Raw genomic sequence first — 19,487 nt, 5'->3', positions numbered from 1 at the left:
TTATAAGTAATTAATAGTATTACTTATAACATTTAGACTTAAATAGAATAGAAAATAATAAGACTAAAAACTAATTAAAAGACTAAGAACCTTAAGTAAAACAAACACTAATATTTAAAGATATATAAAATTATTTTAGTTTAAAAAATAAACAAGTAGTTAATATCAAAATATGTAAATGTATGTAAATTAGGCATATTATATAAACAACATACAATAGTTATATTATATCAGTTGATTAATTGAGACAACTGAGGATGTATAAAATGCTCACGTTCAAGTAGGTTGTTAGTTAAACCTGCACACTTTGTCTGTCCCCCTCCCCTCTCTCTCCTTGTATATATATATGTATAAATGTGTTTTGGATAAAACATTGAATCACCCAAATTATCCATTACTGTAAGACCGAATACTTCTGAAATGCAGAGTTTCAATCAATGTCGATATCAATAACTAGAATTAACTATAATTAATGAACATTCAGTTTTGTAACATCTGTAAATGAAAGGATTTTTGCTTGTTTTTGAAGAGGACAAATGTGTCACAAGTTGAAATATTTGTCAAAGTTTCTTTCATTTATCATTATTAATATTATATTATAGGTAATATGATTGTTTAAAGGAAATTTTTAAATACAGAATGTTAATCGCACTTTATAAGAAATATATGCATGTGCTAATAGAGTGGCGTGTTCTGAGGAGATGTTAAAAAGCATACCAGAAGAAAATGTCGGATCTAATAGCCAAACAAATTTCGGTGATCGGTAATTTTAAGCTACAATTAATTATATTACATTCGCAACCTTAGAATCTTGAAACTTCCGTAGTGCAGTTGGATTAACTATAATAGTGATATCTCACTAAGAGAATCATACCCTGAAGAAAGTGATACGATCTGTAACATCCTGATTAATTTGGTTCAATTAAAAATAACATAATGAGAGACCCATGATTCTCTTCTGTTGGAAACTCGAGTGAACAATGAAAAATATTGTTCATATATACATACATATATACATATGTGTGTGTGTGTGTGTTACACACTTATTTTCTTTCTCTCCAAAGGCAAATATTGAAAATAGGATGCGTGAGAGGCCTAATGCTTTTTTTGATTGACTGTACCCTATGTTGTGGAAAACATTTCCGCCTATTGAAGATTCATCAGCACAGCTTGTGTCAACAAACGAAATAAATACAGTTAGGCCTCTTATAAATGTGATGTGTATATAATGTCTATGGGGTTTTAAGTCCTTTGGAATCACCAGTAGTTGGTCCGATATATAATACTAGTGTAAAAGCCGTCAAAAATGACGGGAAACCACTGGAAACCAAAATTATTCCGCGTAAAATTGGCAATACACAAAAGAAATATAAAATTTCTTTTCCCAGGAACATGCTACATACTGCTCCTGAATCCACTAAATATAACTGAACAAACATACTACTTATTGGTGCCTTTGGATAAAATATTAAAACATACGATGACCATGTGATTGCATACACATCTGTTTTTCTTCTGAGAAAAGTCGTCCTTTTTCCAACAGATAATTGGTACTTTGGGATTAAAGATTAAACATACGATGACCATGTGATTGCATACAGAACTATTCTTCTTCTAGGGAAAATTCGTCGTCTTCCCTACAGATAATTAGTATCTTCAGTCTATTTTAACAAAGGCTTTTCGTAATAATTCCTAAGCATAGATTTGTGCTAATTTTTGACGCATTTTTTACAGGAGTTTTCCAGGCTTTCCTATTCGGATCCTATCCAACTTGACGTCATAATGATGTGGATGATGTGGTGTCACATACATAACGCCATGCCTGATCTAGTTCTGGAAACTCCCTCCTTGACAGGCTTTTTTTTTAACAGAAAAAGTGCCGAAATTTAGGAGCTATTTACACCTATTTTAGCAATTAAATTCAACTAGAATGGGAACAGGCAACCAAAAGAGGAAGTATTATAGAAGAAAAGTGCAATTGAACACATATAACTCACGAAATTCGGAGAAGTAGAGCGTGACCGATTAACTGCTCGACCGACACTTGGCTTTTATATATTGATGGAATAATGAGTTAGGCGCAAGCCATATTGTTCATACACCTAATTTATTTTTAGTAACTTTTTTGGTGATTTAAAATGACTTAAAACCCCATAAATATAAAAAAATCGTTTATTTTTTTAGTTCTTAGGCAGCAATAATGGGAAATCCATAAAACGATGATTAGTGTTTAATTAAGCTAATATACTACACTAAAAACTAAAATGGCTATTCTATGTACGTTTCGCGTGTCGTTTTAATATATATAAGATAACACGGTTATTTTAGCATAATTTGTAGGCGCAACCCTCCCTGAAAGTATAGTACTCTCTTTCAATTATTGTTTCTATGTAATTGTGATGTATTCTGACTCTACTATTATTTAGTAAATAAGTATCGCTCCTAAAATATATGCCACTTTCAGTTCCGCTGTTTATTTGTTTTAATGAAATGAAGAACAACTTTTCACTATAATCTCGCCCTTATATTTTTATTGGACTATAGGAAAAATAATCTAAAAGTAGATTTATCATGAAGTTGTAGTGTTGTTGTTGTTTTACCAACCTAAGCATATATAGGATATCGCCATTAGGACTAACTCTCAGTAATACATTGGGTACTGTTACATATTGGAATTCTCCGTGTTTAGCATTTGGAAAATAAACATCCGGTCTCCACAACCTTTTCACAAAGATCGGGTCGTTCAGATCTAAGTGGCGGGTCAAGTTGTTACTGCGCAGGCGATCATCATGCCAAGTCTGACGAAGATACAGGTCTACCTCGTAATCCTGGTACAAAAAAATGCATTAAGAAGCTTCTAAGTAACCTACATGTATATATTTAATATATTTATACATACACTTCATAAATAATCAATACGTACTTATACGTTTACTGAATATAATTTCTAATGTCACACATAGTCTCAAAACATTTTGCAAAATTCAAGCCATTTAACTTTTCAATAGAAGTATGTTTTCTGTGTTTGTTTTCTGTAAACGTAAGAGATGTTTTGAAGCTTATTCCTCAGTTCTGTTAAAGTGCTGTGGTGAATGGGATATTTTAACTTTTACTGCAATTAAGCAAAATATCAACTTTGTGTACTTCAAAGCGATCAAGAATCACTCTTATTAGCTTTTTGTTTGTACACTGAACAAATATTGCTGTTCGAATTGTAATGGCTGAGTTATAATGTGAATAAATGCCGTAAAATAATGTGATTGTTTTTAATATTACTGCTTTTGCAATTAAGTTCAGTGCTTGTATGTTTGCAACATTAAGTAAATACAGTAGAAGCAACAAGTTTATTTATGATGTTTTTAGTGCCTGAAATTATTATTAACTTTATCCCAGTACCTTTATATGCAAGATAGTATAGTTAATAAAAATAATGGTGCAAACGTACTTATTGTGTAATTACGTTGCACACTATGCATTTGTAAGTAAGATAAAATTTAGTGAAACATACTTGTAGAAACTGTCAAGAGCAACTGAGTAAATCCAGTTAATAAGAACATAGTAAAGTGACAGTTGCGCTATAGCCGAAATGTAAATAAAAACTGCATTACTTTCATCTAAATGAAACTACATTGTTTATACTCATAATTTTTATTTCAACTAGTTTGATGTCACACATTTTAATGATATGACTATAAGGGTTTACTCTGCTGTACCCCCACTGTAGCTTATCTGTAAGCTTTGGGATGCTAAACGATATAATTTGGGTTTCGACCCCTGCTGTAGGTACAGCGCAGACGGCCCATTGTGCAACTTTGCATTAAAAATAATATTGTTTTCCATAGCTTCACATAGCTAGCACATATTCATAACAAAAGCCATTTACTTTGTTTTGGAAGAAGTAGAAAAAACAATGCTTATACCTAATGGATGTAGTAATCATTTCGTCCATTCAACACAATCAATTTTACACTGAGCACAGCAGTTGAGAAAAGTTGTCTCTGGGTGTACAAAGTTGAGTACGTTATGTTAAAACGATTTTGGAGCCTCATCGCGTCGTTACAGTCTATGTTGCCCTCCACGCCCAGTGATGGTTTTTCTATGTTTCCCCTGCATGGCCAGGTGGTTAGGGTGCTCGACTCGCAATATGAGAGTCGCAGGTTTGAATCCCCGTCCCACAAATATGCTTGTCCTATCAGCCGTTGGGGCGTTATAATGTTACGGTCAATCCCACTATTTGTCGGTAAAAGAGTAGCCCAAGAGTTGGCGGTGGGTGATGATGTCTAGCTGTCTTCCCTCTAGTCTTTCACTGCTAAATTAGGAACGGGTAGCGCAAATAGCACTCGTGTAGCTCTGCGCGAAATTAAAAAAAAACCAAACCAAACTTTCTATGTTTTATATTGAAAATGTTCCCGTCATAAGGATTTCACTTGTAAAGCACATAACACCCCCCTTCTGCTTTTCATAATACATCTAGGAGGACAATGGCTTCTCATCGTCCATTTCAATAGTCCGATTACATAGAAATCCATAGTCGCTGCATCAGGCGACTTCACCTGTATGCTATCGTATGAATGAGCATGGATGTTTGTTTCCTTATCCAGCTGCTTTGAGGTATGCGATGGTTGAACTAATATGTCGAGGAAGCAACTTCTGTACACATGATTTGTGTTACTCTTCAAGACAGAGATCCTTGTTGATTACGTTCCGTGTTGTTGCTTGGGTCACGTAGAGGGCTCTTGACACTGACCCTTGTGATCCTAGATTTTCACATATCACAATAACCGCATCTTGCTTACCACGGTTGGAGTTCGACATGTTACAGATCTCTTTCTGGTGATCCAAGTTCATCCATGTAGTTCTTTGTTTTCCAACGCCATTAATTACAGAGATATCAACGTCTTGGAACCTCTAAATCGCAATGTAGACAAATCTTCGTGATTTGAGTATATGAATATTTTGCATCGGGAAGGTTTGTTACATGCCCTTCCCAAACAATGTCAAACATAGTTCTGATACATTGGTTTCACCGTGACTATATATCGGCTATGGTTACCATGTGACTTGAGGATTTGCATATTCAAAATTATTTTAATATGATGTATTAAACCCTATACATCCTTGGGTTATATTTGGTCTTGATGATTATTTATGAAATTTTCAATTAAATCAAACCCGTTGCGGGAACGGGTTTTATTAAAGATAACCAGTCTGATATACAGTTAACAAGCTATTTATTGTGATTTGGTATTTAATACTTTCACTGTCACGTTTATGGGTTATTTATTCTTTTAGTGCCAGATTTACTTTTAGATACAAAATGTAAAAAAATAAGACACTGGTTTTAATATTTCATTATTTATCTGAAACTTGAAAGTTGTCAACCTTATTCTTGGTAGCACAAAAATTTTAAACTAACTTGGCACTGATATATGATATATGTTCTCCCACAGCAGTGAAAGAACTAATTTTCTTACAAAATCCTCTTTTACAAATACTTTTCAGTTACTCGTTTACAAGTGTTGATTTCAATGTAAGTGTCAAGTCTTATTTTAAAAAAATGGTTTTAATTACTTTTTATATCATATATAGTTAAAAAAGAAATAAATAAATTGTTCGAAATTGGTGTGTATCATTTGTTATTATAACTTGAGTATGTGTAATAGATTTTATTAACCAAAATACACGAACTGCAACCAAGATATACTTTAAAATTTTCTTGGTGCAAGTTATAATAGAGAACGTAATACAGCGTGAATGACATGAAGATGAGAGAGAGTGCTTTCTTTCTTTATTAGATGTTTGTTATGGATTTCACGCAAAGCTACACGAGTGCTATCTGCGCCAGCCGTCCCTGATTTAGCAGTGTAAGACTAGAGGGAAGACAGCTGGTCATCACCACCCACCGCCAACTCTTGGGCTACTCTTTTACCAACGCCCCAACGGCTGAAAGGGCAAGCATGTTTGGTGTGACGGGGATTCGAACCCACGATCTTTAGATTTCGAGTCGAGCGCCCTAACCACCTGGCCATGCCGGGCCCTCTTTATTAGATATAGAATGGATTATTATAAACATTGTTGTTTCATCAAAAAATATGTAAGCAATTCAATTTTAAATATTAGTAATAAATACTTGTATTGAACCATTTTTATTCGAGTTACGGTAAAGTTTTTCAGAACATTTTAACTTACCATAGTGGCAGGATTAATAGCTCCTATACTTCTTAAGTAGAGCTCACATTTAACAGTAGTGGGTAAATCTAGGGGTGTCAACAAAATAAAGTATTTTATACTTAGTAATTAATAAAAATACACTATCCAAAAATACTAAATCAAACAAGCGTACAATAAATATCCAGTCAAGTTACCGCTTGATTAATGCGTCGACCATATGTTTTTAAAAGCCTAATAACATTTTTAGATAATAGTATTATAGCCTAATAACATTTTTAGATAATAGTATTATAGCCTAATAATATTTTTAGATAATCGTATTAGAGCCTAACAATATTTTTAGATAATAGTATTAGAGCCTAACAATATTTTTAGATAATAGTATTAGAGCCTAACAATATTTTTAGATAATAGTATTAGAGCCTAAAAATATTTTAGATAATAGTATTAGAGCCTAATAATACTTTTAGATAATATTATTAGAGCCCAACAAAATTTTTAGATAATAGTATTAGAGACTAAAAATACTTTAGATAATAGTATTAGAGCCTAATAATATTTTTAGATAATAATAATAGTATTAGAGCCTAAAAAAAAATTAGATAATAGTGTTAGAGCCTAACAAAATTTTCTAATACTTACTTCACCCTATTACCAAAACGTAACAAACCACAGTTAACTGTCATGGTAGTAGTCCTTCTTTTAGAACTTCTTAAATTTTGAATAAATATTATTTTTTATGTTAGCTCTACAAGAGTTTAGCTCAACTCTCTGTATATGCTTGTCTGTGTCTGTCAAAAAAGTAACTACGGTATCTTCTTAATATGTAATTCTGTACGTAAGCATAGAATCTTCAATTTTATGATAAAATATATTTGTTTACTTATATAGCTCACTTCTCGGTTGTAATGTTACAGTGAAGTATATATATATATATGTGTGTGTGTGTGTGTCTTATTTGTCGTTTGTGACTTATGTAAAAAATTGGCCAAACTTGTGGTACCAATAAGTTATCTCCCTCACGATATTGCACATCTCTTAAATATCAGCCTGGTACAGATGAAAATTTAAAAAATAACCAAATTAATTAACGAAAGCAGAAACATAAAGTAAGTTTTGCTGGTATAATAGAGCATAAATGCCGTTTTTCTTATGAATACAGTAACTTTACTACAGGTAGACGAGATGAAAGGCAAATCAAAATAATCAAAACTAATTTTCCTTTATAAGGAAGCGCTTTAGAGTCATATACCTTTTTCTTATCACTATCTCTTCGTGGGTTGTTCATAAATACACTTGTTTTATATGTAAATCTATGTTAACAAAACAATACGCCAGTTGCATATAGAGCCTGTGATCACGTGGAGCTCATCCAGCAGAAATGGTCAAAACTCCTGAACCCTCCATACTCCCCATTGTTTATGCACAGCGAAAACAATAACTACACTATCTATGTACAAATTTTCATAATCTTTATCTCATGTTGGTTTAAAATGAACTTTAATGAAAACAATTTATCAGTTACAAGTTAACTCCCATTCCCAAATATTAATCTAAGTTCCTTTACAATATCTTTATTTTGATTAATTTTTTCGAACCAAGTTGTAAATGAAATTGCCCTAAGTTACATATCTTAACAAATATTTACTTTATGTAAATTTCTATTTCTCTGCCCCTAGTGGTTCAGCGGTAAGTTTGAGGGTTCAAACTGCTAAAAACCGCTTTCGATACTCGTGGTGGACAAAGTAAAGATATCCCCTTGTGTACCTTTGTGTTTAACAACAAACAAAAACTATTTATCGGTTTTATTACAAAGAAACACATAACAAGATCATGGCCACTAATTCACATTCTCATGAATAACAACTCTTGTAAACTGTTACTTGCCCATTGCAAAATAATATTTTAATTGAATTGAACTGTACCTTACTGTATTTCAAACTTTGTGTAACAATTTGTTTTATTCGGCTGGGAACTTCGTTAGTGATTCTGTCCAAGTTTCTTAATTTGAATAAAAGTAATTTAATTATAGTTAAACATCAATCAAGTTTAAATATTTATATGACAATTGTCTAAACCTTTTGTCCATATTTGTTCTCCTTTTCAATATGTCATGCTATGATTTTTTCATCTGATTACCTCCACATTGACTCTTGCCAACTATGAAACAGACTTCGTGCCTACAATTAGTCAAATAAGGTATCCAAACGAGCAGATCTATGTTTCATGACATAGACTGCAGAGCAGAGAACAACCTTGATATAATGATCACATTTCAAATTAGGTGTATTGCCTCCACCATATTCCCGTGCACTTGTTAAATACTCATTAAAATGTGAAAGGAAAATTACGTCATTGCTTGACAAGTTTCCTTAGCATTTCATCTCTGACTTCTCCAATTCATATATACCGAAGTCCCAGTACAGGTAAGCTTATGTATATCCTGAACCTTAGCTTATTGTTTATATGGAATCTTGGAACATCACAATACCTTCAGTTATCTGTTGAATTTTTATGGGGTTATTTCAAGAATAGTTAAATAATCATGTGAAAAACTTTTAGTGTTCGACGTAACTTCTACCCCCAGTGGCGCAGTGGTAAGTCTGCGGACTTATAACACAAGAAACCGTGTTTTGATATCCGCGTTGTGCACAGCACAGATAATCCATTTTGTAGCTTTGTGCTTAACTATAAACAAACAAATCGACATAACTTACAGTTTAACATTCGAAATTTATGTTAGAATGTAAACTACTTCTCCTTAATAGACACTTATATGTTATGCATATTGACACAACCAATCAAGGACCAAAGATCGAAGTTCAAAAGCTAAAAAATAAAAATTACCTTTTACCTCTTTCTCACGTGTTCTTACCATGATCATCACGTAAAAGTAACGTCTATAATTGACTGAAATATCATTACCATAAGATTGATAAACCTCTGAGAAAATTTCAAGATACAGTAAACATTATATGTGTGCCTTCATTCAACATTTAATTGCAGTTTGAATGAATGTTTTATTACTGAACTGCTGTTTATGAAGAAAGCGGAACTTACTTATATGGTGGGTAGGTGTTACTCTTCTGTCGTAAACTTGTAAAAGTTCATCAAGAACCATCAGATCTCTGTCTTCGTACATCAAGTAGGCAGACCTGAGTAAAAAATATATTTTCTTTAACTACCGCAGATAAACATTTAAGAAAAAATCTTCTCTAGTTTAACCTATCTTCTAAATAACGCGCTGAGATAATTTTACATAGTCGAGTAAACATTAACATAAATGATTCGTTACTATTCACTGCTGTAATATGACGAACGTCACTGTTTAACAGTTGAAACATTATGTACACCCTGATGTTAATGTATAAGAACAGTGAGTTCTTATACCAAGAAAATGGTTATATCAAGACGTACTTGCTCTTATTGGACTTTTATAAATATATATGCAGTCGAGGACTCAACTTTGTTGGTTTATATTCTCAGCTTTTAAAGTGAACCGCTGTTGTTTTATCTGTTTAATTATTTATGTGAGTTTAGTAAAACTAAAATAAATGTAACTTTTACATCAATACAAATGAGTGTTAGAAACTAACTTTACATCATTACAAATGAAAGTGTTAAAAACTAGCTTTACATCATTACAAATGAACGTGTTAGAAACAGTATTTTAAAGCCCATGGCGAATAAAAAGCTACACAACTAGTTCATGAACAAAAAACTGCACCAGGAGGAAGAACAAATAACATCAAGTTAAAAGTACAAAGTGGGATATTATAAAATGTACCTTGTTTTAAAGGTACTTGTCGAAGTTAATTCCATATAGCAGTAGGGATACACCATTTATTAGAGTTAACCTATATTCGCTAGCCACAAAATTTGAATAAAAAGGGCAAGAAATTGTGCAAAAACATAAGTAAAGCAATTAATAACTATATGTTTATTTGTTTGAGCAAAATCTAACAAAAAAGATGAATAGAGAGAGTGTACCAGTCGAGTTCAGAATAAAGTATAATTTACATGACATATACCAAGATATAACTAAGACATGACACTAATATGTTGTTGATGTTTTTAAGAAAAGGTAAAGCTATCGACTTAAGAACTTGTCTAAAGCTCTGTCCAAGAAGAAATTAGAATTCTGCTCAATGGACTAAAAGAGAGATTGAAGGTTAAGAAGAACAAAACAGAGTTAACTTAAAACCTGTTCAATCAGAAGTTTTACTTCCAACACATGCAGGAATCCAAACACCAACTTTTGCTAGATCATTATAAACAATGAATGGTAATGAAGTAAACAATACTCCGATAGTAAGTCATGATGTGTGCCTTAACTATTGGAGCTGAAACTGAAAACAACTACTAAAAGAGTCAAATAAAGCAGTGATCCAGAAAAGGGTCATGCTTGTAATGCGACTACAAGAAGGTTAAAGTAGAGTGGGGGGCAAACTTTGCCATAAAACTACCAAATTTATTAGAGAAGGTTATAGATTTTAAGCAAATTAATGTTCATAAGCAGAACATGAAAAGCACAAGTAGTATAAATATCTAAAACTTCCTGGAACACCAAGATTACTGTCTTGCCATCAAGTAGAAACATCATCAGCAAGGATGTCATGAGACCATTCATCATTGTGTTAAAAGGAAGAGGAATCCTGAGGTTGGATCCTTGAAATACTCCATGAGTAAGAAACATTCTGAAAGATGCTTTATATTTGATCTGAGGAAGTGCGTTCATGTTTGTAGTTATGGATTCAGCACAAAAACTTATGCAGTAACAAAGAATATATTTCACATAAAGAGACAGACACAATATAACCAATTACATTTACTTCTGAAGACAGGTCCTCCTGTCAAAAGTGTTCGGATTTTACCAGGTTTCTTTTTATGTGAACAACATAACCACAGCGAAATAAAATTAAACTTCCAGATTCCTTACGATAAATTAGACAATCAATAGTATATATATATGTTCTAATAAGTTTAGCTTGATTACAAAATAATTAGTCGCAAGTTCAAGAAGCCAAGGTAGGTAAGAGTTAATTGTGAATTCCATAACTTGAGAAACACGAGAAGATAGGAAAATAAGATTTTAAGATAATAACTGAATGGCCAATTTTCTAGGTTTAAGAATAGAAATCATGTCAGTCAGCATGTTTTCTCTCAGGTAAATAAACACCAAATACTCAAATGTCATTTTATAAATTAAAGAAAAAGACTGTCAGAGCACTAAAATTTGTTAAAATAGAATAAATAACTCCATTAGGTCCAGAAAAAGCATCTAGTGAACAAAGAACATAAAGTTATCCTAATTCAGAAAGAAATTAATGAATGGGTTCCAAATAATTTTATAAATCTCAGTCATAGCTGACCAGGTGAAACAATGAAGCTAGCCAAAGCCTCGTGCTGATAAGCCATAGTGTGGAAAGGAAGATTTTCCTGGTTCCAGCTAATGTTATTAATTATAGCCTGAATATTGTGAAAGTCCTTAAACTTTTTTGAAAAAAGCGAGAAGGATAAATGTTTGGTTGAAGAAGAACAAAACTGCCTATGACAGAGTTTTTTAAGACCTCATATGTATCTTATGACCTGTGCCTTGATGGTACCATATACCTTCAAAGCAACCTTAGAAAAATACATACATAGAGTCTTATAGTTTAGGTCCACAAGACACTGATATTTTCCATTACACCAAGGAACATATTTTTGACAACCAACAGCATTAAGATGCTGAGGAGACAGGCAAGGACAACAGTTTCAGCAAGTATAGAACTAGCATTTCCAGCATTAGAAATAATAGGAAGAAAGCAAGGTAAGTGTGACAGATTGTATTGAGAAAAACATTCCATCTAATGTGATGACTTCTTGGAAAGTTGTTAGAGGAAAGAGAGGCACAAACACACACACACAATATTTCACGAGGAAAGTAACCATCCTAAAAGTGTAAGTTTGAACATAACAAGTACATTTTTGACAGTAAGACAAATGGACACAAAAAATTCCAATAGGCTAAACATTTATTTTGACAGTTCCAGTCAAGCCAGTGATGTTTTCATTTAGCAGAATAAGATATATTTATCCATAAACGACGAAATAGTTTAACCATTTTGATCCAGATGAGCAGTTCCCACAGAAAATGATGTGTATTAAAATCTCCACACAGGATCATACTGGTGGCATCGCCAACAAACTAGCACAAGTATTCATGAAATAAAAGTTGAATACGTTCATTAAAAAAAAGCAACTGAACATAATTAATAGCAAAATTTATATGTTAATCTTCTAAGGTATAACATCTTCAATGTCAACAGGATGTCTGATAAAAAAAATATCATGCCCAGCATCAGTAGAATAAAAATGACTGAACATCCAAGAAAAGAGTATTGTTTCTGAGGCTTTACCAATATTTCTCAAAAATAAGTTATGTAAGGAACTCCAGTGTCCATAAGAGGGCTGCTTTCTGTATGTTGCAATCTAAAATTCTGAGCATTCCACTGTAAAACGTTAGAGGTAAGCCACAAAAGCTAAAAGTTCTTGTTTGAAGTAATGAATACGTCTGCTGCATCAAAAGTTCATATTTAGGTAACACACTTTTTTGTCTCTAGCCTTTAAATGAACAGGGCACTAAGAAAAAGTACGAGAGCCACCTCTTCTGTAGTTGATATTCCTCGAAACTTCAAAAATACATTCATCGTGTTTATGGGAATTTTAATACATGAGACAAACACCTAATATGAGTTTGAAAGCATGCTAAAATATGACTACAATAATACTGTCATAGGGCTGAACAGAATTAATTAAATAAGGTCTAACAAGTGGGCATTCAAAATAATTACAATGTGGTTATGTAATTTCATCTTAACCCTACACTCCAAGAATTTATTGGTCCTTTTTTCATAACGTTAGTCAACAGCATTTATATTGAAGCCTAGGTTACTATATTCCTGCATAAGTCCACCATACTAATTTCTAGAAACACTCGTAAACTTCTCCACAATTTGTTCTTGTAGATCTCGGATATTGTACAGATACAGTCCATTCACCAAACTCGGTCAATTATACTAATAACTAGGCATTTTTAAGGAGCTAGCCTCTACTGCAATGCTTCTGTCACCAAGTTTTAAAAGTAGGAAATACCTGCTTTCAAATATGAACCCACAGTAATTGATGTTAGTGCAGCAGAACAACCAGTCAGAAGCAGGGTGTCAATTTCCTCAAGTGCAAAGAACGGGGTCATGAAATTCCTCTCTTATGGAATCCAGTAATTATTCCACTTTGACGAAGCCAAGATTCAACTAAAAAGATTCAGCATACAAGGAAGCGCAATTATTAAACTTCATTCCATTCACAATTTCTTCAAAACGAGCAGGCCATAGAGAAATATCACAGAACGTATGTTAAGCATAACCAGGCCAAAACCAAAAACTCTTAATCGACAAACAGCCTAGGGCTACTCAGGACCTAGGGAGAAGATATTGTGTCCAGCTATGGTTAGCTGAAATATTTAAAATAAACCTGCTCTTAACATAACTGGAGTTAATCAGTATGAAGTGATGAAGTGAACGTGAGCAAAATGACTTACGTACTGAAAGGATAAAATCTAGATAAAAAGGGAAACAAATACCTCCTTATATTAGACTAATTCCCACCTAAGCCGAAATGTTCCAATAAGTAAATTGATGAATATTCACACTGCCCCCTATAATTATCCAGATTTTCTGGAACACATTCTTATCCAAGGATAGGTGAAGTGAAGAACAAGTATCATTGGCCACTATTCAGTTCTTCACATTATATAACCATACAATAGCAGATATGATAAATAAACTTAGTATTCCAAACATTGTTTAATTTCGAAGTCTAAATTCAAGAAAGGTCTAGTTCAATCTACACTTTGATCAACATGTGTTATTGGGTTATACTAGTTTCGGAGAATTCCACTTCTCATCACTAACTCTGAACACACCAACATCAGCACGTTCACACCAACAGTATGTTTGATACTTTTCACTATGATATAGGTCCAGTTTATCACTCTTTGGTTAACTTGTGTTCAGGGTTACTGATGAGATGTGGCGTTCTCCGAAACCAGTACAACCCAATAACACACGTTGATGAAATTGTAGATTGAACTGGACCTCCCTTGAACTTTTTTGAACAATTTTCGAAATACTAAGTTTATTTATTATTACGTGTAAATGTCATAGTAGAAATCAAATTCAATTGATATAGTGAGAAGACGTTCATTTTTTTAAATACGCCTTGGTTAGCTGAAAAAACTGCTGTTAATAATCTCACTTATAATGCCATTCATTTGTTATCGAAATTTTTACATTTATTATGGCAGAATAATCTATAAGCTTGTGATATGATATTAGTAAATATTATTTAATTTATTACAACGACAGATTTACTTAAATTTGAAAAACCATTACTTTAAGTACATAAGATTGACAAAAGAATTCAATCCTTTCGTCAAAGATAACAATAAACTTGAACCATTTCAAGAGAAGCATAAATTACCCTTTGTGTTATTTGGCGCAAAACTTCTGAAGCATACTATGACGGTACAGAACAACAAATTCGATAAGATTCCAAACTGAATTAAAGCAAACAAAACATTGGCATCTTTCTTGTACAAAAAAAGAAATGATGCAAAATTTAGATGACTTAGTTTCAAACATACCTAAGTAGATAAAACATTAGATTAATTTTTAAATAATGAAACGTTTTAAAGTGAATAAAAACAAAAAAAAAGTTGTAGATTATATTTACACCTAACATTTATTTATCATCTCAACTCTTCAAGAAATATAGATTAACATTCATAAGCAGTTGCTAGGATATTCATAGTAAACTATCAGATATAATTCTATTATGAATACGTTGTATCTCAGTTATCGAAAAAACGCACACACAAAGAGATAACGATTCGCTAATTGAAGCAACATTATTAGAAGCAAAACAAAACATATAATCTAACAGAACGGTGAATGTAAGTTATTTTTTCATCAATACTAATATCAAACACTAATGCTTCTACTTTTTTATTTCAATTATTTACTATTATTTTATGTTATCTTAAAAACATTTAAAACTTCCCAAAAAATTATGTAGGTTGGAGTTTGCTGTAATTACTCAAGCTTCTAGTTTGAATATAACTGAATGTTCTTTTGTACAATAAATTCAGTCATTCACTTTAATGTGTATAAAAACTGATTTTTATAAACAGTTTATGGAAGACTAATGATCTTAGCATTAACATGAACTGTAAACAAAAGATCAAAATGGTAACTAACCGTACATATATGTGTCTGTTCAAAATCAGAGAAACATTGTTCAAGTGAGCTAACTATAATTGTTTGTTTGTGAAATTTCGCGCAGAGCTACTCGAGGGATATCTGCGCTAGCCGTCCATAATTTAGCAGTGTAAGGCTAGATGGAAGGCAGCTAGTCATCACCCACGCCAACTCTTGGGCTACTCTTTTTACCAACGAATAATGGGATTCACTGTCACATTATAGCGCCCCCACGGCTGAAAGGACGAGCATGTTTGGTGGGACGGGGAATCGAACCCTCGACCCACAGATTGCGAGTCAAGCGCCCTAACCACCTGGCCATAAGTTACAGCATGACCGAAAATGGTCGTGCTCTACAGTAGATTTGTTTCTCACGCGATAATTTTGGCAAACAGCTAAGAAGTAAGATACTGGTATACAGAACAAGCTTTTTGTGCTTAATGCAAAGTGTTGATACTTGTTTTTTTACATTTTACAAATACACTGTTAAAAGTAACAATTCATACTTCATTTATTCTTCTCTTTCCCTGACGCACGCTGAAGTTAACATAACATTAGTTTTGAAATTTATTTATCTCCTCAGTACGGTTAATTTCAACCAACGTTAACATTTATGGATTGTATAAGGAATAAATAAATAAATACAAATAATTCATTGTATTACATTGAAGTGAGTTGTTACACTTTTGTAAATTGTTAGGAAAACACCTTTTAAGATATATATGTTTAGCTTCTGTATTCAATTTGCTCATTAAACAAAATAAGATTAACAATGATTCGGAGTCGTTGAAGAAAATGTGATAATAAAAACGAGAATGTGCGCTTAGGTTTGATTTCGGATGTTTGCGCAAGACCACTCAATGATCAACTGCGTTAGCCGTCCCTAATGTTAAACTGATAAACTATAGTGGGCACAGATAGTCAACAGCTCCCATCGTTAACTCTTGAGCTACTTTTGTCTAGCCGAATAGTGAGGTTTAAGCAACACTCTTATAACGCACCTATGATCTCAAAGTGGGAGCGCAAGTGTATTGTTATTGTTTTTTGTGGGGGACGGTAACGAAACGCAAACGTTGAACCTGGAAATCCATAGTCTGGCAAGCTAACTACTGGACTACGCTCGACCATTTAGCTGTTGAGAGCATTCTATAAAACACCAGTTTTCAGTTTCTTGTTTGAATTTTTAATTTGATTTACAACTGATAAAATAATTTTATGTTAAATGAAATTACTTGACTCATATCGGTACTTTAAAAATATTCTTTAAGTAAAGCTATTTTGTAACGCATTCGGAATTATAAAATGTTATCATAGGATCAACATGATTTATTGGTATATCGTCAAATTTGGTTCTAGGAAGTGAAAAAAAGCACCTGGTGTCAAACATATCAGTTAGAAATATGTTCAAAAACATTTCACCATCTTTTCTACTTTACGTGGCTGTTGAATAAGCCAAATGTGAATTGACATTATAATTCAATAAAAACAGATATAGTTATAGGACTAAAAAATAACTCATATTATTCGCTGGTGAGAATAGCTATGATGAGCTGAATCTAGACTAAAATTAGTATATTTTAAAGACAAAGGCTAGAATTACACTTGGTAAATTTGAATTCAAGAGAATTTTGAGACAAGATTCAATGTCTTTGTAAATATGTAACTAAAACATATTTAAGCTTTTCTACAACAGGATATGGGAATTCAAAATTTTTATGATGTACAAATATGCAGTAACGGATATGAAAAAACATTATAATATAGTTCAAAGATATATATACAACATAGTAATATCGAATGATTTAAGCAAATATGATAGATTTAGGGAACTTATATTTGTATACTCATCTGTATTTGCTTTTTTTGTGTTTTTTTTTAAAAGTGAATTATGAATATAAATTTGTGTACGTTATATCAAAACGACTTTGGAACCTCACCGCGTCCGATCATGGTCTATATGACGACAGTGGATGTTAGCAATAGCCTGCAGCGTAATTATCATTGCAAGAGAACTCATCATAATGCCGTTATTTTCAAAGCACACCACTCATCCTTTATTGCCTTCTGTAATCCATCTAGTGTAAGAGTACAACAGTTTCGCAACGTCCGTATGTACAATATGATCGCACAGAAATTCATAGGTGCTGTCCTGCAACTTGATAGATATGTATTCATTTGAAATGACATGAATGCCAGTTTCATTCTCTTGTTATTTAAGATATCTAATGGTTGAACGGCATAAGTTATGTTATACTTTTATGAAACGCCAACCAATGTCAAAATGTAATATTGATATATGATGTTCCATCGCTACTTTATATGGACTGTGGTTGTTACTTAACTTGCTGATATGCATGTTCAAAATCGTTTTAATAATACGTATAACGCATGAAAAGGAAATTACTTATATCCTGATTTGCCCTTAGCTGCTGTTATACATAAAAGTGACTTAGGCCTATTTCTAAGATACAAATAGCAGTAGTGAAAACAGTTGACGGTATTAATAAAGGTGAAATATTTTCAACTAGTGTAAATAACATCTTGATTAGTATTATAGAAACTACCAAATACTTCAAAAATAAATAAATCTAAGGAGAATGTACGTTACCTTAAACTAACATCGTTTTAAAAGCAATACATAACCTGGAAATGTATAAGTTATTTTGTTTAATATTTCTCAAAACTCGTAAAAACTCCAGATAAATACCACACTCACAGTTTAATATTAGACACATTTTGTGCTATTTTGTCTAATAAGAAGGTATTTGTTTGTTTTTTATAAGTACGCTAACAATCTTTCAGAATAGTTTTGTTTTCTTCTTAAAGCATGGGTGGTGTTTCACCAATGCTAACATTTCGAAGGAAATGCGTTGTTTTAGTTTCCTCAATATTTTTACAATTATATTAATCTATATTTTAGAGAAGTGAAATATTTTGTTTGCGTGTTTTCATTGATAAACTATAGAGATAATCAGTGATATAACTTTCCCTCTACAAATCTCATAATCAATACACCGTATCAGTCTAGTTCACTTCCTGAAATGAGATTATTGTCAAGGAAATACGACTCTCCTGTCGAAACCACTCAAAGAAAGTTCAAGAACCACTCTACATGTCACGAACGTTCACAAGGAGTGAATGCTCTGTAACAAAAAAGGGTTGTTTTAATTTTTGAAATTTGTTTGTAATTTTTATGTCAGTGGTTTGAAAATTAATGAAATATCATGTTTGTACTTATTTCAATTTGAAGACAGAAATTCTTTGGCTTCTAATATTGCATATGTACATACACGTACATCATCATAAGAAATCCAAAATATCGTTTTGATTTTAATCACGTAACAACAACAGCAGTATAATATATATTATTCTGTACAAATTTACATGATATATAATCGTTACCATTCTATTCCGCTAAAAATGATTATAAACGAAACCTATTCTGATAAAAATTATTGTCACAGACAAAATAAATGAAGTCAATGTTCATGAAGTTAGAAATTATTCAAATTATTCAAATTTACATGAAATAAATAAACTCTTTGAAAGTTCAACTATCACACCAGTTGAATTTCGAGGTCTCGGCAGTAAATCTTAAAAAATGTTTTTAGTTGGTTGTTCTTAGTGTGATTATTTATTTACTAATTTTTGTTACTATTTAAATCTCCCACTCACATTTCGAAATTTTCTGCCCCTTCCTCTTATATTCGAGTTTTTATTTTGCTTATTGTGTACTTTGCAAAAACAAAACACAAAGAACACGAGAAATATGCATATGTGATTCTAAAGTCTAAATTTCTTACTAATAAGGGGTGTCAAACAGTAGGCACTTCATAAAGCATCTGTCATAGAGATAAGCAGATCCTAATAAGGGATGTTAAACAGTAGGTACTTCCGTAAAGCACCTGTCATAGAGATAAGCAGATCCTAAAATCTAAATTTCTTACTAATAAGGGGTGTTAAACAGTAGGTACTTCGTAAAGCACCTGTCACAGAGAAAAGCAGCATGGAAGCAAT

The 19,487-nt window shown here is 32.4% G+C and overlaps 1 protein-coding gene across 1 annotated transcript in view; it reads right to left on the bottom strand.

Annotated features, from left to right (window-relative positions):
* Nucleotides 1–19,487, bottom strand: part of LOC106478190 (glycine receptor subunit alphaZ1-like) — a 52,346-nt gene that overhangs the window by 8,817 nt on the left and 24,042 nt on the right. Inside the window, exons 2-4 of the mRNA XM_013938716.2 lie at nt 9,232–9,326; nt 6,190–6,257; nt 2,605–2,828 (exon numbers count right to left, since the gene is read on the bottom strand). Coding sequence (XP_013794170.2) covers nt 2,605–2,828; nt 6,190–6,257; nt 9,232–9,326 — 387 coding nt within the window. The remainder of the gene's footprint in view (nt 1–2,604; nt 2,829–6,189; nt 6,258–9,231; nt 9,327–19,487) is intronic.

The sequence above is a fragment of the Limulus polyphemus genome, unplaced genomic scaffold (assembly GCF_000517525.1).
Source record: "Limulus polyphemus unplaced genomic scaffold, Limulus_polyphemus-2.1.2 Scaffold188, whole genome shotgun sequence".
NCBI lineage: Eukaryota > Metazoa > Arthropoda > Merostomata > Xiphosura > Limulidae > Limulus > Limulus polyphemus.
The sequence above is the reverse complement of the archived record's forward strand: the minus strand, read 5'-3'. Positions and strand labels throughout refer to the sequence as shown.